This window comes from Vipera ursinii, assembly GCF_947247035.1.
Source record: "Vipera ursinii genome assembly, chromosome: 12".
NCBI classification, from domain to species: Eukaryota; Metazoa; Chordata; class Lepidosauria; order Squamata; family Viperidae; genus Vipera; species Vipera ursinii.
In genome coordinates, this window is record NC_139525.1 from 10014546 (window position 1) to 10039853 (window position 25308).

Genomic DNA, 25308 nt, shown 5'->3' on the forward strand with positions numbered 1-25308 from the left:
ATAAAAGGGCCGAGTTTGAAGACCCCTGGTCTACTGGTTAAGGCAGCAGGCTAGAAAGTGGGAGACTGCAAGTTCAGGTTCTGCCTTGGCCATGAAAACCATCCGGGTGACTTTGGGCTACTCATACTCTCTCAGCCCAAGCTACCTTACCGGGTTGTTGTACTAAGATTCTGAGCCTGCTGGTTTATTGCACAACAACAGAAGAGTTAATAATAATAATTTAAAAAGTCCTGGGCTTACAATCGTTTGTTTCGTGTTTCGTTCAAAGTTACAACGACACTTGGCCATTTCTCACACTTACAAACGTTGCAGCATCCCCGTGGTCACATGACGTGACCTGGCCACTCATATGTGTTTACATCGGCTGCAGGGGACGGAGATCACCAATCTAAGTTGGTCCTTGTTCAGCTCGTGTCTGTTTTCTATCTTCCTTTCTAGCTCAGCCGCAGTTTAATGGGCAAGAGCTTTCGATCCTTTGATATCACAACATTTAGCTGTTCTTATTCGGCGTTACAAGGTAGTCCTTGACTTACCACCATTCATTGAGTGACCGTCTGATGTTACAACAGCACGGAAGGAAGTGACTTAGGACCGGTTTTCACCCTTCCGACCATGGAGACGTGTGATTCAGGCGCTTGGCAACTGGGAGGTATTTAGGACAGGCCTGGGATCACCTGATCACCATTTGCAACCTGCCCAGCTGTCTTCTGACAAGCAAAGTCAACGGCGGAAGCCTGACTCGCTTAACAAATACAGTGATTCGCTTAACAACGGTGGCAAAAAGGTTGTATAACGAGGCACAGCTTACCTAACCATTGCTTTGCTTAGCCATAGAAATTGTGGGCCAAATTGTGATCAGAGGTTGAGGGCTGCCTATATTCTGGAAGCGCCCATTTCCCCTCTCTCAGGTTTAGAGAATCCTGTCACAGCACAACGAATATCTTAATGCCAGAGATGAAGGCTTTGGGAGAAAGGAGCTGTTTTTGAATAACACACCCAAACAAAATGCCCGTTGAAAAGTAATACCTTGCATCCCTCATTTGCAGTGCCCCCGACTGAAACCTGCCCTCCCTGAGCTTTCGCGGATCAATATAAGGAGGGGCAGTGTCCAGACGCAGATATTACCCACCTGATGTTTTTATTATCTGTGATTTTCCTATAAGAAACCCGCAAGGTGCTACTCAGAGGCGTTACTGGCTGTGCGGTGCAAGCTCCTTCTCGTCCCGGCTTAGTCCGAGGGCACGGCAGATGGAACGGAAGAAGAGATGCTATTTGTCACAGTGACAGAACGTGGCTAGCATCAATCCTTTCCACCCCAGGGGAAAAGTCAGGGTGGCAAAGCCAAGGTGAAGGAATCCAAAAAAAAAATAAAATAAAAATCAAATCTGGATTTTGTGTAATTGGGCAACCTCGATGCTCTTTGTAAATTAACGACATTATGAGCCTTTAGACATTAAAGTAGTTTGCTGCAGGTTTGTCTTCGAAAAATAATCTTCACGTGCTTTAGGCGGGAGGGAAGCAAAACAAGAACTTTCTGAACAGCTATAAATGGGCTGAGGTAATCCTTGACTTAGGACCGGTTGCTTAGCAACCACTCCAAAGTTCTGACAGACCTAATCTTGGGGCTACTTACAACCCAGAGTCAAAGTTCTGACAATCGCCGCCTGCCCCAGTCATGTGAATGAACAGCCAGCGCTGGGAAACACAGCCACACCTATGACTGTTTGCAGCGACCCGCAGTCACGAGGGTTTTTTGCCCAAAACAATTTACTTCGTATTTAGCAAACAAAAAACAAAAAGACCCCACATGCCCAGAATAAACCACTGGTTCATTTAATGACTTCAGCATTCACTTAACAACTGCTTAACGACCGCTACAAAGAAGGTCGCACAATTGGGTGGGTCATACAACAAGCGTACAACCATCACGGCTTATTGACTGTAATGGGCAGTCTCCCTTAAGAGTTATAAGCTGAGGACCTGTTGTAGGAGTGTTTTGTATCTCTGCCTCTGTGAGTGAAGCGGAGGGAGAAAGGGAACAAGAGATGGGATGAGGGACACCTTATAACGGCCATGTGAAGGTGCTTTACAAAAATCAACGCTGCTCTTTTCCAGATGTGTTTACAAGGGTGTTTAAAGATTAATCGTTGACATGGAAACACTGGCCGTGGTTTGGTTTTGGGTTTTTTTTCCCATTTGTTTGGGGGAAACCTTAATGTTAAGGATGATGTTTCCCATAGTGAAGTGTCGAAGCTTTGAAGGTGAAGACAGCATGGCAAAGAAACATGCCTTATTCCTCTTCCTATTTCATCTGCATGCCAAGGGGGGAAAAAATCTGCCTTGGCAGAACTTGCTGAATGTCAGGCTGTTGTTAATGGCTCAGGCTAGAGTTGTGTGGGGTGAGTCCTGCGATATGTCTCCGCTGTTGTTTGTTTTAGTATTCCAAGGGTTGCAGCAGGAGTGACAAAATGCGTCTTATCTGCATCTTGAAATACTGTACATGTGGACGTCTCAATATGTGATTAGAGTTGGGGAGCAGGATTCATGACCAGCCATCATAAGTTATCACTATTTATTTCCCTTGGCCTTCCTCATCTGCTTTTGACAGCAGACAGCCAGGCAGGGAATAATTCAAAACAGCTTGTATTTCTCTGTCTCTTTCTTTTTTTTTTCTTCCTTCGTTCCTTCCTTCCTTCCTTCCTTCCTTCCTTCCTTCCTTCCTTCCTTCCTTCCTTCCCTTTCTCCTTTCTTCCTGCCAACCTTTCCTTCCTTCCTCCCTCCTTTCCTCCCTCCCTTCCATTCTTCCTCCCCCCCCATTATTTTGATGCACGTTGTAGGGATTTTGCTTAGTGAAGATTCACTGATATTGTTCATACAGGTTATCCTCAACTTACAACCATTTCTTTAGCGCCCCTTCAAAGTTACAACAGCGCTGAAAAGTTACTTACATCCGGTCCTCACGCTTACAAGTGCCACAACTTTCCTACAGTCTCATGAACAAAATCCAGGCATTCATTTTTTTTTCCTTAAAAACTTCCAGTGATGAAGCACCCACAATGTCTGAAGGCCAGCTGTTCCACTAGTTCATTGTCCTCACTGTTAGGAAGTTTCTCTTTGATTCCAGGTTGCTTCTCTCCTTGATTGGTTTCCATCCATTGTTCTTTGTCTTGCCGTCTGATGGTTTGGAAAATAAGATGATCTCCTCTTCTCTGGGGCAGCCCCTCAAATATTGCAATACTGCTATCATGTCACCCTATGGTCCTTTTTTTTCCTCTAGAGTAGCCATACCCAATTCCTGCAACTGTTCTTGGTCTACCATTAGACCAAAAGCACCAAAAGGCAAGACAAGACACAATGGTTGGAAACTAACCAAGGAGAGAAGCAACCTAGACCTAAGGAGAAATTTCCTAACGCTGAGAGCAATGAACCAATGGAACAGCTTGCCTTCAGAAGGGGTGGGTGCTCCATCACTGAAGGCTTTCAAAAAGAGACTGGACAACCATTTGTCTGAAATGATACAGCGTCTCCAGCTCGAGCAGGAGGGTTGAGTTCTCTTCCAACTTGATGATTCTATGTTTTATGTCAAGGGTCTTCAAACTTGGCCCTTTTATGACTTGTGGACTTCAACTCCCAGAATTCCTCAGCCAGGCATGCTGGCTGAGGAATTCTGGGATTTGAAGTCCACAAGTCATAAAAGAGCCAAGTTTGAAGACCCCTGTTTTATGTTCTAACTGAAAGGTGGTAGCCAGGCATTAGTAGAAAGCACGGAGCATCTGATGGCCAGCCCTATACTTCCAAAGGGATCATGAATGCACAGCAGAGGATGCCGCCCCACTGCTAAGCAAGCAAGCAAGCAAGAAGATTGTGGTGCTTTCCATTTCATATATCGAAGTTGGCTAAGCCAGCTTTGATATATGAAATGGGAAGCATCACAATTTTCTTCCTAGCAATGTTTAGTGAATTGGCCCTGCTGACTGCGTTGCTGCCCTCCACCACCTCAAACTCCCCACTGTGTGTTATCACAGGAAAGGTCTAGCAAGATGGACAACCCCTTGCAATCTATACTATCTGTACAGCTTCTTATGCTCTTTATCACCTTGCACTCCTGAAGCCAAACACCATTAACATTCCCCACCACTGAGTACGAAGCCGCCCTTCTCCTCCTGTCGCCATGATCCCTTCTGAGTTCGGAAGAAAGCAAAGAAGAGAGAGAATTCACCCCCATCCTCACCCCCACCCCGGATACCAGGTAAATGAAAAAGTACCCTTGGCGGCCCTTCCAAAGCATTGAAATCAACCTTTCCCCATATCATATGACCAAGCATCTAATGGCACTTTCCCTTTAAGGAAATTACGATTAATGAAGAACTAAATTGCAAATCCATTAGGTTTTAGTCAGCTCAGCAACGCCACGTGGGGTGAGGGGGGGGGGCTGGAGAGAGGTTTCATGAATGCTCAAGAAATCCAATAATGTAACCTCTGGTAAAGCTTGAAAAAGCCCTGAAGGACAAGGCAGTTAGATCAATATTAGTTTATTTCAACTGCTGCACAGTACGAAGCAGGGAGCGAAGCATCCAAAGGATTTTATTACCTGTTGGAGAGATAAGTCCCGGCGATAAGAGGCCTGGCACTCCGTGGGGAAGCAGGCGCGTGTTCTCTTGTATCGCAACCCCCAGAGAGCGCTTGGGGGGTCTCCCCGGTCGTGAACTGTTGAAACAAAAGTGAAAATAAACTTTAAGTGCTCTTTTGTCAAGAGGATTTGCATCAGCAATGTACTTTGCATCGATTTTTTTTTAAGGCCCTGACCAGCCGGTTCCTTGGTTACTGGTTTCTGCTGTCAGAATTTTAACTCTTTCTGAACTCCAAAGTGACCAATCCATCCTCCATTACAAGTTATCTGTGGGATTCTTAAAGTTTTGTTAATGTAGGAGAGGACCAGGCTGAGACCGAGGGAGGAGCCAAGAGCATCATTAGTTTGGCATCCCTTTGCGCCCACGAGAGATCTAAATCCCATCCATCTTGAATTCCACTGACTCTTATCTACCACCGATTTCTCTTGACCATTGGTAGTTCAGATTCTTCTTTAGGGAGAGCATGGAATAAACTTGTACTCATTTGAACAGCCCCGAGTTCTTGGGCCTGACAGTTAAAGGGCGTGAAGAAAAATGTGCGGCACATTCCCACTAAGCAAATAGAAGAATCAATTATTTCCCTGCTCCTGAGGGTTTGAGGCCACTTTTCTGCTCAGGAGTTCCTGATGGGGTGACTTACTTTTTATTTATTTGTGTTTTGTTTTGTTTTTTTACATTTATATGCTGCCCATCTCACTCTGAAAAGTATTTATGGGCAGCTTACAAGTAAAATCGTAAGTATAAAAAAATATTAACAACATTAGATACAGAAGTAGAAAATCAAAGGCAGGATTATTCTGAGTCTTCTGACAACCTGTGAGGGGGGGCTGTCAACCCCTTTTTACTCGGGAGAGTCCTACGCAATACAAAACAGCATAGTATGATATCAAATTTGTTGCACAGATCAATATCTTTCACCTCACCTTGGTTTCCAGCCAGAAGACACCTGATCTTATGCGAGGCCACAAATCAATTGGTTTTCACTTTTACGCAAGTCCCATGTTCACCAACGAGTAAAACCCTCACTGGACAGAACTTGCACGAGATCAGTTTGCTTTAACACGGAAGTTCTCGCATTAGGAGTTCAGACATTACTGGTGGCTTGCAAAAAAAAAACTAGCACGGTCACTTTTTAAAAAGCTCTGTCAGTGGTCATCCAACACTCTGGAAAATTGTGCCTCCCCAAAATGAATATTATTTCAATGCTCACCTTCTACAAGGTTACTTTACAAACAGCCAAGCCATTCATAATGTTAGATTTTTTTTAAAGCTTTTAATTAAAATTTGCCTTCCTGCAACTTAAATCCATTATGCCACGATCAATAATCTTGGATACGAAGGAACAGGCCCTGTGTCCGTCCGTCCGTCCGTCCTTCCTTCCTTCCTTCCACCCTCTTCTTCCTTCCTTCTTTCCTCCCCCTCCCTCCTTCCTTCCTCCCTCCCTCCTTCCTCCCTCTCTTTCCTTCTTTCCTTCCTTCCTCCCTCTACTTCCCTCCCTCCTTTCTCCCTCTACTTCCTTCCCTCCCTCCCTCCCTCCCTCCCTCCCTCCTTCCTTCCTTCCTTCCTTCCTTCCTTCCTTCCTTCCTTCCTTCTTTTCCCCCTCTCCTCTCTCCCTCCCTCCCTCCCTTCCTTGAAGAAGGCAATGGGAAAGAACTTTTGTATTCTTGTCACGATAGCAGTACCAATAGCAGTTAGACTTCAGTTTGTTTCTACATCATTATCAGGAGCTAAACTTTACTACAAGTAGTCCTCGATTTATTTTTATTTTTTTATTTTTTATTTTAATTCCATTTATATCCCGCCCTTCTCCGAAGACTCAGGGAGGCTTACAAGCTTAGCAGTAGCCTTCATTCTATGTATATGCCTGCTTATTAGGGCTTTCATACACCCCCCAAGCGGCATTATTACAAAGTCAGCTTAATTGCCCCCAACAACCTGGGGGTTTGTTTACTGTTCAGAGTTACAACAGCACTGAAAAGAGTGACATATGACCATTGCAGCATTCCCATAGTCCCCAGCTCAAAATTCAGACCCTTGGCAACTGGCATGTATTTATGACAGTTGCAGAGTCCCGGGGTCATTTTGCAACTTCTGTACCCTTCTGACAAGCAAAGTCAGTGGGGGAAGCCAGATTCACTTAACAACCATTTTACTATCCTAACAACTGAGTGATTCACTTAACAACGGTGGCAAGAAAGGTCGTAAAATGGAGCAAAACTCACTTAACCACTGTCTTGCTTAACACTTCTGGCTCGATTGCGGTTACAAGTCAAGGAGCACCTGTAAAGGGCATTTTTACCGTTTTATATTTAATATATTAGATAATTATCAGAGCATCTACTACAATAACCACAGGTCTCTATATATGTGGCTGCAATGACCCACAATTGTCAAAGGAAGTAGGCCTGCTTCCAGTTGGAGAGATAAGCAGGCCCCAAAAGCAAGCAACTGAATTTCATTTTTAATGTGTGTCATTGTGCCCACAGTAAAAAATGACAATAAAGGTTATCTATCTATCTATCTATCTATCTATCTATCTATCTATCTATCTATCTATCTATCTATCTATCATCTATCTACCTACCTACCTACCTACCTACCTACCTACCTATCTAAAATCCACAATTCTGAGGAGGATGAATTTCATTATCCGTTTTCCTAGGCCAAAGTTTCAGCTCAAGGCCTCATGAGCTACTGAGGTTTTGGCTCAGGGCTGCACTAAGTGAGGTTGCGTTGACTGGAAGAACATTTTCAGCACCCATCAGGTTGAAAACACAATATAAACCTTTGCATTCTCTGAAAAAAACACTCTAGGAAAAATTACTGGAAAATCCGTCAGTTCTTCTGAGGAAACCTTATATCCTTTCTCTTGTTTGCGTCAACAACCTTGCCACATCATTTGCTCTTCCTGCTACACAACAGCGCTCGCTGACAAATTCATTTTGAGATGTGTCTACTGTGGTCGGTTTTCAGTCAATTTCTAACACTTAAGAAGTGAAACTGGATACTCTTGGTTAATCTTCCGCTGCAGTTTTATTTATGATTGGAAATCAACAAACAGTCAGAAGAAATGACAACTGAACAGGAGACTGCGAATCCTGATTTGCCTCAACTAGCAACTACGGCTAACCCTGCGGAGATAGCAACTACTTCTACCTCTGTGGGAGATGGAGAAAATGCCACTTGGTCCGACTTGATGGAGCCATCAGCGAGCACAAGATCTGAAACCCCGGCTAGGCTGCCTTCATACAAATAGCCCTCAGGTTGTGACAGAAATTGGGATCAGAATTTCTGTCACTAAAGTGACATGGTAGTAATGCATGACATCATGTGATCGTATCACTTAGCTACGGTACTTCCAGCAGGCTCCAGGTTGCCTTCTTTAAGCAAGAACTATGCCATCTTTAAGTAAGGAGCTCAGCTGATGGAGACTTCTGATTTCCTGCCAGCTCCCACATTGATTTTTGCTTGTGGAATGTCATCGTGGTTTGCTGCAAAGTCATAATCATGAGCCAGCTGCCCAGTGGCCCAAGCACAATCACACGACTATGGGATGCTGTGATACCTAAGCTAAAAGGACTAAACGACTAAACGGACTCCTGTAGGTATGTACCATTTGTACTACACCATCCTAACTTTGAACAGTTGTGGAATAAATGGCCACAACCCAAAACTGCACAAACTGTGATTTAGCATGTAAAAAACTTGAGCAAAATATCTTCCATACACAAGGCAAAAATGAGTGGGGTTTTGACCATGGCAACATTTAGAAGCAAATTGTATCCGGACCCCACCTCCCTCGCTATGGGTGCACTCCCAAATTTACTAGAATCAGATGTGAATTTGCATACTAATCAAGACAAATAAACATGTGGCGATTTAACTAGGAAACAGTCTGATGACAATTTAATCGGTACAGGTTAAAAGGTCCATCTCAACCGCATCCTGTTGCAGTGAAAATATTGATTGTGTTACTGATTTGAGGACCGCCTTATTTTGCTGGGCACAAATAACCATTTAATTGCTTTTTAATTGAATGGTGATTGCTCATGAGCAAATTATTAAGAGGGGTTGTTTTTTTTTGCTTAATTACTCGATTACTTGTGCTCAGCCAATATTATTTTTATTGGGGATAGGGAGATAATAAACTCACCTCCAACACAAAGCAAACATATAGATCATTTTCCAGCAACACAAAAGACCAGTGTTGTTTTGTGTTTCTTTGTTCGCAATCCATATCTTCCTGTGATGCTATTAGACTAACTGATCCAATATCTGCAGGTTTGTCTGGCTAATTTCTAGGTATGGACACTACAAAAATGTTGGCTTAACATATCAGGATGTGCTAAACTTAAAGTCAAGGCATGAGACTAGAGCAGGGGTGTCAAACTCAATTTCACTGAGGGCCGCACCAGCATTGCGGTTGCCCTCAAGGGGCCGGGTGGATATGGCCAGGGTGGGCATGGCCTACTGGGTAGGCGTGGCTAGAATGCGTGTGGCCTACTGGGTGGGCGTGGCCAGCTCTACATCGTTGGCATCAAGGGTGCCTATGGGAGCCTGGGCAGGAGTGGGACAGATCTGAGGGTCTCTGGCAGGAGGAGGGTCTCTGGGCCAGGGCCAAGGCAGTGGGGGCCATTCCCTCACTGTTTCCAGGATGGCTTCGCGGGCCACATGAAACCACTTCGCGGGCTGGATCCGGCCCCAGGGCCTTATGTTTGACATGTCTGGACTAGAGGGTCAAAATATCAACCCACGTGTCATGATGCTATTAGGCAAAATGTATATGCGTATCAGGTTTCATGCACTAGCTGGCAGGTTTTTTCCTATTGGGGACCTATGTAAAATTTCTGATGCATCAAATGTTGTTCACGCCACAGCTCCATCAATGGAGTTACATCTCAAGAATTATTACAGGCTTGCAAACACTATTTCTTGGTTCATACCTCATGATAAGATATCATTTTGGGCAGGCTAGCTTTGCATGCTTTGAATAAAGCCATCGTGGCTTGTCAACTAATAATTACAATGTCTAAACCCAGCCAACCCAGGCTTAGTTTAAAAGAAACATAGAAATGGTTACATCAAAGGCAGCTTGAAGCCAATCACAATCTACCTTAGGACAATCACAATCTACCTCTGAACCAGACCGAGAGACCCAGCCATCTTTCTGCCTCTGGATAAACCAATGATAGCACTAACTGTGAAAGAAAGAGAAATGCAAGTTTACCCATTACAGTTGTCCGATGGCTTCGTGAGACCTGAAGAATTATGAAAATTTCCAGATCAGAACAGCACCTGACCTGACTGACATTAGCAATCCAGCCTGTTGCAATGTATTTAACAAACTGTGGTTAAATATATCATGATTTTCTATTGTGCACACATTCCAGATCATGAAGCGCCCTACTTGATCAGACTGAATGGGGTATAGAAATATTTGAAGATGTAATGTCTAGGGAGATTCTCAATCATCCAGCTCATGACTGTCCCAAAGATGCTTTTCCAAAAGGCAACTGGACTTTCTTGGGTGTTTTTTTCTTGAAACCGTTTCTCTTCTCATCCAAGAAGCTTCTTCAATTAGTTCAGTGGGAAACGTAGGAACTACAATTCAATGTATCAATAGCTTTCTAGTGCTGCTTGTTGTTGTTAGCTGCGAAGTCGTGTCCGACTCATCGCACCCCTATGGACAATGTTCCTCCAGGACTTCCTGTCCTCTACCATCTTCTGGAGTCCATTTAAGTTCACGCCTACTGCTTCAGTGACTCCATCCAGCCACCTCATTCTCTGTCATCCCCTTCTTCTCTTGCCCTCAACCTTTCCCAGCATTAGGCTCTTCTCCAGTGAGTCCTTCCTTCTCATTAGGTGGCCAAAGTATTTGAGTTTCAGCTTCAGGATCTGGCCTTCTAAAGAGCAATCAGGGTTGATCTCCTCTAGGACTGACCGGTTTGATCGCCTTGCAGTCCAAGGGACTCGCAGGAGTCTTCTCCAGCACCATAGTTCAAAGGCCTCCATTCTTTGGCGCTTAGCCTTTCTTATGGTCCAACTTTCACTGCCATACATTGCAACTGGGAAGACCATAGCCTTGACTATTTGCACTTTTATTGGCAGGGTGATGTCTCTGCTTTTTAGTGTGCTGTCTAGATTTGCCATGGCTTTCCTCCCCCCCCAGCTTTTTTCTTTTTTAACTGAAAGTTTTAAGATAAAACTTTATTCCCTCCAAGGGCAACATGAAAATTCAACGTTTATTTACTAAATTTTATTGGAGTGAGCTGGTGCTTCTCCAGGTGACAAGGGGCCACAGAGTATAGACTGCTTATTCTGGACTAAGGCTCCACTAAATATTTTAGGAAAACTGAAGGAGAATATTCAGCTGCTGTTACTTTTCAGGGATTAATATTCTTCGGCTAACAGAACCTGACATTACCACACTATGAACCTCTTTAATCTCTTTTTACACTCACCTAATCCCATGATCATTAATCACGTTTTGGAGGAATATCTACTGACATTCTGAGCTCCTGTTGTACAAATCAGTGCTACTCGCTGGTCCCATTTCTTTCATCTGAGTAACAGGGAGGAGTAGCACCGCCTCTCACTTACATTTGTAATGCCGGAAATCCTCAGGGATTTCTGAACAGCAGGAGCCCAATCATCAGAACTATAGCCCAAAGAATAAGGATCTAAACTCTGAATCCCAAGATGAACGCCAACTGAGAGTTCATGTCTTGTGTGGTTCACAGCTGGTTAGAGTCAGACATTGCGCTAAATCAGGGGTGTTCAAACTTAGCAACTGTAAGACCTGTGGACTTCAACTCCCAGAATTCCATGGCTGACTGGGGAATCCTGGGAGTTGACATCCACAGGTCTTAAAGATGCCACGTTCGGATATCCCTGTACAGGTGGTCCTTGACTTATGACCACAACTGAGCCCAAAATTTCAGTTGCAAAATCAGACATTCATTGAGTGGATTTTGTCCCACTTTACGACCTTTCTTGCCACCGCTGTTAAGTGAGTCGCTGCAGTTGTTAAGTCAGTAACACAGTTGCTAAGTGAATATGGCTTCTCCATTGGTGTTGTTTGTCAGAAGGTTGCAAAAGGTGATCACATGACCCCAGGGACACTGCAACCGTCATAAATATGAGTCAGTTGTCAAGTGTCTGAATTTTGATCACGTGACCACGGGGATGCTGCAATGGTTGTTAAGTGTGTAAAATGTTTATAAGTCGCTTTTTTCCCAGTGCTTTGAATGGTCACTAAATAAGCTGTTGTAAGTCGAGGATTACCTGTATTAAACAAAACCCAAACAAAAATTATACTAGGGGAATCAATCCGCTGCGGACTTTGCTCCTCATTTCCTGTGCAAATGTACTACTGTAGCACCACAAAGTTCAACAGCCCCTAGGATGTACACATTAAAATGCAATTATTACAAATAAGTGGTATATTTATTTCTTGTCCATAATCACCATCCCATGGCATGCTGCGGGTCACACAAATTTATTCACAGTGACATTTTAAGTAGCGGTAGTACCTCAACATTGGAGAATATCTGCCTTGGGTTTAGTGCATGCACCCAAAAAGTTTGCCAAACTCTGCAAATTGGATGAAGAAGAGATTCTTGTTGGAAACTGGAAGTACAATAGGATGTTTTTCTTCTTCAGCAAAACAGATGATTCCACTATATTTTTAAAATTCAACACAGGGAAAAACATGAATGCCCTTTTTGGGGGGAAAGTCTTCCATTGCTTTGTGGCATCAAAACAATGCCTCTCCCCCCCAAATAATTGTGGGCTATGGACAACATATTTCCTAAGTGCCAGAGGTAGTTAAACTCTGAGTGACCTTCTGGGTGCTGAGGAAGACAAAGATACTTTGACCTCCTCACAACTTAATGCTGTCTCCCTCTTCATGTTGGCAAACTGATCACTTGTCTTAACTATTGAAAGACATTGTATTCCTTCCCAGATCAAAGGCAACAACAGGCTAATTCAGCTGGGGGGGGGAGAGGGAGGAAGAGGCAGCCATGCAAAATGGACAGTTAACATTAATCATAGGTGAAATTGTTTAAGCAGTTAACTAGAACCTGATCGCCATGGCAACTCTCATAAAAACACTCATTTTGCACTAATGCACCAATTCTTTCCGTGTAACACTGCAATGGGAACTCCAAGCCATTTGAGCACTTCTAGATCAAAGGGGTTGGGATGGAAGAAACACGCCTAATGTGAAATTGCTTGACACTGAACTCTATCCAAGTCAGGCTTTACTCTATGGATTAAAGTCAGGCTTTACTCTTATAAAACAGAGGCATGGAAGCAAAATCAACATGAAGTATTAGCAGTGCTTTTTGTGTAAAAGAAAAAGGTGCCGGAACTCACACACGTCATACAACCCGCCTTGCCTACCCTACAAGGTTCCATCCAAAAAAGGTGCCGGAACTCCGTTCTGGGTGTTGTATGAGAAAAAAAGCCCTGAGTATTAGTAGCGCTTTATAAAGCCTTAGTAAGGCCACACCTGTATCCAGTTTTCATCACCACATTACAAAAAAGATGTGGTAACTTTGGGGAAAAAGTGCAAAGAAGAGCAAGTAAGATGATTAAAGGCCTGGAGACTAAAACATATGAAGAACGGTTGCAGGATTTGGGTTTGGCTCGTCTAGAGAAAAGAAGGACTAGGGAAGACATGATAGCAGTTACGCCAGTATTTGAGAGGCTGTCCCAAAGAGGAGGGGGTCAGGTTTTTTTCCAAAGCACCAGCGGACAGGACAAGAAACAAGGGATGAAAACTAATCAAGGAGAGAAGCAACCTGTGGTCAAAAATGAAGCGATATAGTCTTTGTTCATGAATAAGCTTTGGAGTTGGATGGTTATAAGAGACTTAATGAGTGGAAGATAATTGTTAGTTTAGAAGTAGATATAATGTGAAACTTTTGAAATGGTTTTCAATTTTTTGATTTCTTCGTTTTTTGTATATTGTAAATGTTTTTTTTTTGTCTTTGTCGGTGTATGGTGTGTTTTTAACACGAAATGTAAATAAAGATTTATTTTAAAAAAAAAGAGAGAGAGAAGCAACCTGGAATTAAGGAGCAACTTCCTAAGAGCGAGGACTATTAACCAGTGGAACAGCTTGCCTCCAGAAGTTGTGTTTCATCACTGGATATTTTTAAGAAAAGACTGGACAGCGACTTGTCTGAAATGACATAGGATCTCCTGCTTGAGCAGAGGGCTTGACTAGAAGACCTCCAAGGTCCCTTCCAGCTCTATTCTGATTCTGATTTTTAGAACCAATTCAGGATTGGAGTCTCCCAATCTTATTTGTCACAATAATTTTGTCACTTTTACGTTCACATGTGCACCAGGGATGAAAAGGGGAGGACATTTTGCAGGTCCCATCGATTAGGAATTGTAATCTGTGGGGGGGGGGGGGAACCATGAAAAGGGACCTTCTCAGTGTTGGCCCCTACAGATCCCATGGATTAGGGATTATCATCAAGGACCCTGAAAACAAATTGGCCAAAATAGACATCTCTTTCCCAGGGAAAGAACATTTCTGGAAGACTGCAGCTCCACGTTGGTGCAAACGTTTTGTGAAGCAGAGTATGTGTTTCTTGAGGTAAGAATAGAAAAAGAATAAAAATAGAAAAAAGAGCAGCATGTATTTTTTAATGGGGATCATTTGTCCTCAACTCACCTTTCCCTCTACTACTCTCTGAGTGACATCAGCAGCCTGTTTGCTGTCTTCTTTAGCAGCTACTTAAAATCCATTAGGACGAGGGCAGGCCACGTTTTTGTAGCCACGTTTTTGCATTTTAACACCAGGCAAATCCAGCTGGAGAAAGGACAATCACGGACTAATCAAGGGTTGCTGAGAATCCTATTCCTGGTAGCAGGATAATAAAGATGGAAGGGTGGGGGAAAAAAACAACCTTATGATCTCAGTGATGATGTCCCTCATTTTGGGAGGAATCTTCTCTGATAGACTATCAAGATATTGATAGTCCCAAAGGTGTTTTTTTCAAGAGGCAACTGGACTTTTTTTTTTTAAGACGTTTTGCTTTTCATCCAAAAAACTTCTTCAGCTCTGGCTGGATCCAGTCAGAGCTGAAGAAGCTTCTTGGATGAGAAGCGAAACATCTTCAAAGAAAGTCCAGTTGCACCTTTGGGACAACCAGGACCTGGATGACTGAGACTCTGCATAGACAAGGTATTGATATTTAGCCAAATAACTAACAGAAAATTTATTTGAACATGTTTTGCTTCCATTTGTTGCATCACTGGATCTGGGTTCTTGAGGGTGGGAGATGTCTATGTAGGACCCCTCTGGGCTCAACCTTCCTTTGGGCATGAAAATCTCACTGGATTAATGCATTGTAAGGGAAACATGAGATATGTCAACTCCTGCTCTGTCCAAAATAAATAAATAAATACATTTGGCTGGCGAAGGAAAAATGGTTTTTTTTAATAATGGATACACGGACAACCCATCCATCACATGCCTTTAGCATAATTTGAGGGAAGCCTACAGGAGAGATGAGAAGAAAGAAGAGATAAATGCAATGGTATCCAACTGCCTGGTCCTAGTCTACAAGGAAAATGGGAAATTTGTACTTCCTATAAAATGCTGAACCATAATACATAATACTTTCTATGAAATGCTGAATACTGGCTGTGGGAATGGGGTCTAGTCCAACCTAATTCTTGGGGCTGCTCAAAAAGGCACTGGTCAAACCAAGAAGCTGGTCTGATCGTGAGAATACGAAAGAGTCTAGCACGGAGGTCCCCAACCTTTTGAGCACCAGAGACTAGTTTCGTGAAGGGAGTTTTTTCTGCGGACCGGAAGGGGGCATGGTTTCATGTACTGCCTTCATCCTGTAGATGGGGCTTTGCTCGTTTGGGTGGACCGGTTGCGGGCATGCCACGGACCGGTGCCGGTCCACGGACCGGGGAGTTGGGGACCCCTGGTCTAGCACATCTCGGCGACATCTAAAATGTGTCAAGTAAGAATGAATGAACCTGGGGAACAATCTAAGAACTTGAGCCATTCCATTTAAGCGAGAGAGGTGACTGATAATTTTACAAAAATCATGATACAGCGGACTGATTGGAATATATTACACCTCTTATATTGTTGGTTGGAAAAAAGCCTACTTGCAAGAAAGATTTTTTTTAATTTTTTTTTTGCAGAGGCAGCTGATGGAATAAGCAATTTAAGGGTTGGCTACTCAACTGACGGAAGCCTTGGCTGTGAAACTATTTTATACCTCATTTACTTGACCTATTTGCCTATTTAAATAACGTGTCTTTCTCTTGTTCCTTTATTTGCACTGCCCATTTATTTATACTTATTTATTACAGAGGAGCATAATCAAACCGTTCTGGAATGAAATCACTTGGGTTCAATTATCAGCCTTCCCCAAATGATAGCCTCTGAAGGGTTGAGATTTTCGCCACCCAGAGGTCTCACTTGGTCTTTGATCAGGCTGAAAAGTTGAAACTCCAAGACCAGGTTTGGCTAAGTAAAGTTGGAAGTGTCTCCATATGCATGAGAGAAAGGGGGTTGCAAGGAAGAACATGGAACTGGGGGAATATAGAGAGTTTTAGAGTCTGCAGAGAATGTCTATGGAGATTCTGAGTCATCCAGATCACGTCCCAAAGGTGCTTTTCCAAGAGGCAACTGGACTCTCTTTTTATTTTCCTCGAAGATGTTTCACTTCTCCTCCAAAAAAGGAGAGAGTACTAACGCGGTGGCTCAGTGGGTTAGGACGCTGAGCTTGTCGACCAGAAGTTCGGCAGTTTGGTGGGTCGAATCCCAAGTGCCGCGTAACAGAGTGAGCGCCTGTTACTCATCCCAGCTTCTGCCAACCTAGCAGTTCGAAAGCATGTAACAATGCAAGTAGAAAAATAGGGACCACCACGGTGGGAAGGTAACAGCGTTCTGTGCGCCTTTGGTGTCTAGTCATGCCGGCCACATGACCACAGAGACGTCCTCGGACAAGCGCTGGCTCTTCGGCTTTGAAACGGAGATGAGCACCGGCCCCTAGAGTCGGAAACAACTAGCACGCATGTGTGGGGGAACCTTTACCTTACTAACAAATAGATGACTGCAAGGAATATAAACCCTTCCATCCCCCACCGTTCAATCAGAACTTAAGAAGCTTTTTGGATGAGAAACGAATTATCTTCAAGAAAAAACAAAGAAAGTCCAGTTGCCTCTTGGGAAAGCACCTTTGGGCCAGAGAAGGGAACAATTTGTGTAACTTGCAGCCTAACTGCTGAGTGTCAAACTTCAGCCTTGCCTAGAACTAAAGATGTGATTATTTCCTAAGAAAAGAGGCAGGATTGATTAGAGGCATCTGCGCTTTGAGACAACATAATTTCAACTTCTCGAGAAGGAATCGTATTTTTGGCTAGTCCTTCTCACAGACAGAAATAGAGGCATCTTCAGAATGACAAAGGCAGAATTGTGTTGTAAAGTCCATCATGACACACATAAGAAAGAGACAAAGTGTGCATCTCAAAGGCACAACAGTCTCATCATTTCCCACACCCTTATTCCCCTAGCAATAAAGATATACTCTCTACTATACCAACAATAAAGATATATTTTCTGGCAATAAAGACATAACAGATATATAAACATCCCCCAAAATAGAAAATAAACTTAGCAAGCTGTAGGTTGTGATAAACTCTTATTTCCCTGATATGCGGGCTTTCTACAGGGAGTGAAAACTTAATTTAACAAAACATTAAAGAAAGAACCCCATTCATTGGAAGTTCAGTCCAGTCTGTCTGTGTTGATTCTATCAATTAATTCTACCATACATTTGGACAAAATCTGCTTGAAGCAATATGAATTAAAAACTAGCATAATTTCGTAGTAAGTTCCTTTTGGGATGCGTTATTCCCTGTTACTCACTAACAGATGCATTTTGGACTGATTCCTTACAGGTCAACTCCATACGTTTGTTCACAAATGTACTCAACCAAAGGACTATTTCCTGTAACTCAAGGGTCCCCAACCCCTGGTCCGTGGACCGATATTGGGCCGCAACATGCCAGCAACCGGTCCGCACAAACAAGCAAAGTCCCATCCGCGGGATGCAGGCAGCACACAAAACCACACCCCTTTCGGCACGTTACCAGTCCCTGGTCCCTAAAAGGTTGGGGACCTCTGCGGTAACTAGATCTTGTCCCTTTTCATATACCAAACCTCTGATCAAGTGGCACTGAGAATTCTAACCGCCTATAAAATGGGATCATCTGATTGAAAAATACTCGCATGTAAAAGGATTTATTTCTTAGCGTCACATGATTGTACAGAATTGTAATTCCATTTTAAACCAACTTCAAGCTAACAAAAGCACACATGGAGCATAAAATCCAAGTTCAATATTCAAACATATTCTAATCTAACTTAACATATAATCATAAACCTCTTAGAGACAAAAAAACCCACACGTTTTATAAAGCAATGAGCTTTCACTACACAAGAAGGGTAATTATTTATGAGGCTATCGGGAAGGAAGGAAGGAAGGAAGGAAGGAAGGAAGGAAGGAAGGAAGGAAGGAAGGAAGGAAGGGAGGGAGGGAGGGAGGAGAGGGGAGAGGGGGGAGGAAGGAAAGAAGGAAAGAAGGAAAGAAGGGGGAGAGAGGAAGGAAGGAAGGAAGGAGAGGGAGGGGGGAGGGGGAGGAAGGAAAGAAGGAAGGGGGGAGGGAGGGAGGGAGGAAGGGAGGGAGGGAGGGAGGGGGGAGAGGGGAGGAAGGAAAGAAGGAAAGAAGGGGGAGAGAGGAAGGAAGGAAGGAGAGGGAGGGGGGAGGGGAAGGAAGGAAGGAAGGAAGGAAGGAAGGAAGGAAGGAAGGGAGGAAGGGAGGGAGGGAGGGAGGGGGGAGAGGGGGGAGAGGGGAGGAAGGAAAGAAGGAAAGAAGGGGGAGAGAGGAAGGAAGGAAGGAAGGAGAGGGAGGGGGGAGGGGGAGGAAGGAAAGAAGGAAGGGGGGAGGGAGGGAGGGAGGAAGGGAGGGAGGGAGGGAGGGGGGAGAGGGGAGGAAGGAAAGAAGGAAAGAAGGGGGAGAGAGGAAGGAAGGAAGGAGAGGGAGTGGGGAGGGGAAGGAAGGAAGGAAGGAAGGAAGGAAGGAAGGAAGGGAGGAAGGGAGGGAGGGAGGGAGGGGGGAGAGGGGGGAGAGGGGAGGAAGGAAAGAAGGAAAGAAGGGGGAGAGAGGAAGGAAGGAAGGAAGGGAGAGGGAGGGGGGAGGGGGAGGAAGGAAAGAAGGAAGGGGGGAGGGAAGGAGGGAGGGAGGGAGGGAGGGAGGGAGGAAGGAAGGAAGGAAGGAAGGAAGGAAGGAAGGAAGGACTTTCATACACAGATACATTGTAGAATTTACTGTCTGTGTGCATTTTTATTTGGTTTCTTTTAACACCCTTCCCTTTTCTTTTAGATTGTAAGCCTATTAAAAACCTTTTAAAAAAACTATATATACAACACTTAGCAAATTTTAGACCCTTTACCAAAACAAAAACAAAAGGCAGCCATAAGTAAATGGGATTAGCGGAAAGCTGCTCTTTCTTTTCTTCAGCCCAAGAGGCATAAAATACCCCTTTCCATTAGAGTCAGCTGGTTAAGCTTTACAAGCACAAATATTTACTGTGCTTTGCAGGACAAGAAAATAATGAAAACCATCCTCGAATCCCATTTTAAAATACAGGAAGGAGGCTGTGGCAGCCTGATTGATAAATGGGAAATAGGTGTGCGCGAGTTCTCCTCCTGTATTTTTTATGTTTCTATTAGGCTTCTATCTGCCTTCTATTATTGCCCTTCTTAGAGGGGAAAAAATAATAATAATTTCTGTGTCACTTGCTCACATTGGATGCATTCATCCTTTAGACTTTTCCGAGGCTTATTGATTTCCTGCCCCTGCAAGGACTTGTGTTTCTCCACTCAGTGGGCCAGCCATTAAAATAAAGGTTGTTAAAAACTAACAACGCACAGATGTGGCAGTGGGTGCTCCGGTATTACGGTTACCCACATTCAAACAAACAAAAACATACTTGTGGCCGAGTCTGGTTACTAAACTGTAAAATGTATAAGAAAGCCTCATGTCCTACAGGGTAGTCCTTGACTTGCAGCCACCACTCAGCCCAGAATTTCTGTTGCTAAATGAGACGTTGGTTAAGTGAGTTTTGCTCCATTTTGACGATCTTTCTGGTCACCGTCGCTAAGCGAATCCCTGCCGCTGTTCACTCAGGGACACGCTTGTGACGCGAACCTGGCTTCCCCACTGACTTTGCGTGTCACAGACGGTCGCAAACGGGGATCACGTGACCCCAGGACACTGCGACCGTCATAAATATGAGTAAGTTGCCCACCGCCTGAATTTTGTTCACGGGACCGTGGGGGTGCTGCGACGGTCGTTCAGTGTGAAAAATGGTCATATAAGTAACTTTTTTTTCCCCAAAGCTGTTGTAACTTTGAACGGTCGCTAAACGAACTGTGGTTAAGTAGAGGACCCACCCGTATTCCGCTGTTTTCCTTGGAAGCATTTTTATCCAACCGCAGGTGATTTTCGACCCCGTGTCATTCATTTAACAACCCTTCAAAGTTACACAGCACTGAAAAAGGCGACTTACGATCAGTCCTCACATTTATGACTACTGCAGTGCCCAACCATCCAGATCCAGGCACTTGGCAACCATCATGTACCTGCCGCATCCCGGGGTGACGGGATCATTGCTTACAGTCTTCCCAGGGCGCTTCTAACAAGCCGAGTCAATGAAAGAAGTCAGATTTGCTTAAGGGCCATGTGATCCACTGAAAGGCCACAGCAAAATGGTCTTAAATGGAGTGCAACTCGTTTGACAGCCTTACTGCTTAGCAATGGGCGTTTCGGTCCCAGGTGTGGACATAAACCTGTACAAAACACCTGTTTTCAAACTGAGAATTCCAACTTCTTCTCAAATCAGTAGCCGCTGATCTGGAAGGCACACCTGTCCGAAGGGCTATTCTCAAAATCGAAAAGGAGAGATAGGAGAGAGCTGCTTTCAAAAACGTCGTGAAATTTAAGAAGTCCATCAACCATCATTGTACTGCAATTCATTTCTAATTCTGCCAAAAAAAAAAAAAGAAATGGGGGAAAAAGCATTTTTCTTCTGGTGGACCCAGGAAAACTAAATGACTCCCTTGCAATGTGGAAAACAGAAAAGGCCTGAACTGTGGGGCTTTGGGTTGCCAGCTAATGCCAGCACCGCTGTTACACACAAGGCTTGGCAACTCTTTCTGGTAACGCACAGCTGATGCTCTGCTGGCTGCCAGCTTCTTAGTTAGGCTTATTAGCCATGGACCCCAGATATGGGGGTGGCTATTAATATGGCTAGTTTAAAAGGGGATTAGGTATATCCACGGGGGATGGCTGTCCACAGCTATCAAGACTCTGGGCTCCTGAATCACAGCATACCATGGACACCAATTGCTGGGGAACAATAATGAAGGAGTGCTTGTGTACGTCTATCTGTGAACTTTTCAAACCAATTGTCTCCCAAACGATGTTGGATTGCAGAATAACAGAGTTAGAAGGGACCTTGGAGGTCTTCTAGTCCAACCCTCTGTTCAAGCAGGAGACCCAATGCCATTTCAGACAAATGGCTGTCCAGGCTCTTCTTAAAAATCTCCAGAGATGGAGCACCCACAACTTCTGGAGGCAAGCTGTTCCCCTGGTTAACTGTTCTGTTAGGAAATTTCTCCTTAGTTCTAGGTTGCTTCTCTCCTTGATTAGTTTCCATCCGTTGTGTCTTGCCTTGCCCTCAGGTGCTTTGGAGAATAGATTGACCCCCACCTCTTTGTGGCAGCCCCTCAAATATTGGAACACTGCTATCACGTCACCCCTTGTCCTTCTTTAGAATTAGAATTTATGACTTAGGATTAGAAGGGCTGTTGGCTTGATCCAAGAAAGAACTTAAGTTCTTTTTTTAATGATATTATGCACACATATATTTAGACATATATGTGTCATAAGCCAGAGACAAGCAATGTGCATATTCTCGTGCAGATCTGGAAACCTCCAACTCCTCTCTGTTGGCCAGCTGTTGAGTTGCGTTGACAGGGAACGGAGAAGCGATTTCCCGCTGTCATTTACACATGGACGTAAAGCAATGAAGTTCTCCTTGTTCACCTGACCATAGCCTTTGTACTGCTACCATCTGCATCAGCAGTGAATGAAGTCCATCAGAGGAAGCTCAGAGAAAGAAAGGAGAAGGAAGGGACATCTGTTGTTTCTGGAATAGAGAGTGTGGAAGGGATCAAACCAGCTCATGACACTCCAGAAAAAATAGGGTCAGGGGTTCCAGACAAATTTTGGCAGTAGAGATAGGGGGAAAAAAGGAACTTCAAAATGTCTTTTCTTGAGACTTTTGAGATTCCAGAGCTGAGATTCTGAAGAGTCCACAGAAAAAAAACCAACAAAGAGGATTAGGGGGCTGGAAGGTTAAAACCATATGAAGAACGTTTGCAGGAATTGGGCATGTCTAATTTAATGGGGGGGGGAAGGACTAGGGGTGACGTGATAGCAGCGTTCCAATATTTGAGTGGCTGACACAGAGAAGAGGGGGGGGGGTGTCAACCTATTCTGCAAAGCACCAGAAGGCAGGAAAAGAAGCAACAGATGGAAACTAATCAAGGAGAGAAGCAACCTAGAACTAAGGAAGAATTTCCTGACAGTTAGGACAATTAACCAGTGGAACGGCTTGTGGTGCCTGCTCCATCATTGGAGGCTTTTAAGAAGAGACTGGACAGCCATTTGTCTGAAATGGTTTAGGGGGTGCAGGGGGTTGGACTAGAAGACCTCCAAGGTGGCTTCCAACTCTGTTAATCTCTTATTATTCTGTTATTATTTTGTCTTTTCACTTCTGTGAGCAGTGAAGATGGCTGTTTCACTTTATCCCAAAAGGAGAACTTTTTAGGAGGACACCAAACCCACGAAACAATCCATTCACGTGTGAATATATTTGACAAATATTTTTTTAAAAAAAATGAGTTTAAGCACTGATAAGACATATCCTATTTTTTTCCTGCAAATCTATTTCCTCCCATGTTAAAAATATAATTGTTGGGACATCACAAAGGTCACAACACAAACGCAGCTTAAACACTCACACACAAGAGGCGAGAAGATTTGTTTTGCCTTTGGGCTTTATCTGTATTCATTTACAAGCAGATAAAGCCATGTGCAGGACTGCAAAATAAAGAATTTTTTAAAAAACACCCTCATTTTGTCAACTTCTGAATGCAAATGTTTGTTACTCTAAATTATTCTTCTCAGTGATTATTGGCTTTTATTTAAGTTTAAGCTATTCATTTTCCCTTCAGATAAGCCATGTATTACAAGCTGCTTTTCAATTAATCTTTGCTCTTGAAAACAGCAAACTCTTTGACAGCTTCCTCAGGAATCTCATGGTTATATGAGCGTTTCACAAAAATTACTCCTCATAACGGGCACACATTATAATTTACACATTAAACACAGCAGGTTTTCACTTTAGGGCCCCTAGCCAAAAATAACCATTTTTTTCCTCCTCAAAAATTTCTCCCCTTTGGTAAAGGGATAATTATAAATGTGGAAGAAAGAGCAGAAAATAAAAAAGGGGGAGGGAGTCTTAGTCATTAATAGTATTAGTATTAGTTTTGTATTAGTCATTGTTTTGAAGATATTAATGCAGAAGAAAATGGTCATGTTTATTGATTATTTATACATTCTCTCCCTTATGGGAGCAGAGGAAGTCATATAAAGAACGGGTCCTCTTCTTATTTTATACCCAAACAACAATCTTCGAAATGGTTTGGGTTAAACCAAAGTGGCTGGCACCAAATTATCCAGTGATCTCATTGGCTTGGTAGGACCTATCATCTAGACTCCCCAGCTACAATCTAGTACCTTTGATTAGGTTGGTTCACTCCCGGCAGGCAAACAATAATGGCTTGGGTCACATATTATTATTATTATTATTATTATTATTATTATTATTATTATTATTATTATTATTATTATTATTATTATTATTATTATTATTATTAATTTTATTTGTATACCGCCCTTCTCCCGAAGGACTTAGGGCGGTGAACAGGGCAGTATATGTTAAAAGACAAAATACAAAAATTAAAAGAGATTAAACAAAGTGCCCACAATTCTTACAATAAGTTAAAACACATTAAAATAGGTTAAAACACATTAATAAAACCCAACCCCATCCCATCAGGCCAGGCCAGCTTGTTCGAAGAGGTAAGTCTTTAGATCGCGCCGGAAGGAGCGGAGGTCGGGCGCCATCCGGAGCTCAACCGGAAGATGGTTCCATAAATCCGGCGCGCCCACAGAGAACGCCCTCCCCCTGATACTAAGCCACGGCTTGTCTAGTCACCGTGGCCTGTTTTCACACAGGTTAATCATAAAAAGTGATTTATGTACCCAATGGCTGGTTCGTGCAAGAGGATAAGTCCGAACCAAGCCGAGCATTTGGCTTAATGTAATGTGGAGTCCCTTGGTGCCCTTTGGTTTTCTTGCGGATGTTTCATTACCCAACTAGACCAACTGTGTGGAAAATGCGCAGCACCAAAGAAACCTCCAGCAAAAAAAAATCGCATCCTTCGTCCTGCTGAGGTAGGAGGAAATCAGTGTTCCAACACACACACACACACACACACACACACACACACACACACACAAACACACACACACGGAAACCCCTGTGTGTGTGTTCATCTGATCTGTGAATTATGCATGCCTGATGGTTATTTCAGCCCTCATTTGCAAGTATATAAAACAGTTAACATATAACCTGCAATTCTATTAAAAGGATTGATGTGGGTAGTGAGGAGGGGGCCATATATATATTCTTAGATTTCTTTCCCATTAATAGACATTCCCATTTCCTGGCTTTTCAAGCTGTACTCCTTCCCTAAGTAAACACGAATGACAGAAGACATCCCCTCATTATCTGAACCAGCTATTTTAGAGCTTCAGCTTAAATAGCCAGTTCACTTCATGCTCTCCCTTCTAAACAGTCGGCGTAAGTTTATGCTCTCTATAAACAGGACAAGTTTAATGCCTCCCCAGAATGAAATGTAATTTCAGCCTACTGCTAAATGAAACCCAGCTTCCAGCTTAAACTTCTACATTAGATCAACGCCTTTTAATGGCGCTCATTTTCTCTCAATTAAATAGATTGAGCAAATGGAGGAGGGTCACCCTTATTAAATATGTCCAGCGTGGCATTAGGATAATATAATTTGGGGTGTGCGTGGGGGGGGGGGGGAAGAAGTTTCCAGCATCATTTATGTCCTATGTATTGCGCAAATGCACATGCGTGAAAATAAAAACATTTTAGGAACGTCTTAGGAGCCTTTTCCAACTCGGAAGCTCTCCAGGTGCATTAATTTGGTCGGCAGGGAACCTGCTGAGAATTTTGAGGGCTGGTCCCTGTATTTGAACATTTTGACATTTATAGTTTGATATTGGTCACCTGATGGAGAAGGCTGGTGTATATATACGCAGCCAGTGGTGGGATTCAAATATGTGAACCACCGGTTCTGCCGAAGTGGTGCGAACCGGCTCAACCCCCCCACCACTGTAGACAGCCATTCCTATTGATCAGAGGGTCATACATTTAATAGTCATAAGGAGGGAAAAAAGAGGAAGGA

The 25308-nt window shown here is 43.5% G+C and overlaps 1 protein-coding gene across 1 annotated transcript in view; it reads right to left on the reverse strand.

Moving 5' to 3' along the window:
• Positions 1–25308, reverse strand: part of DACH2 (dachshund family transcription factor 2) — a gene marked incomplete at both ends in the record, with an annotated part of 260062 nt that overhangs the window by 128373 nt on the left and 106381 nt on the right. The window contains one exon of the mRNA XM_083372037.1: positions 4592–4707. Coding sequence (XP_083228163.1) covers positions 4592–4707 — 116 coding nt within the window. The remainder of the gene's footprint in view (positions 1–4591; positions 4708–25308) is intronic.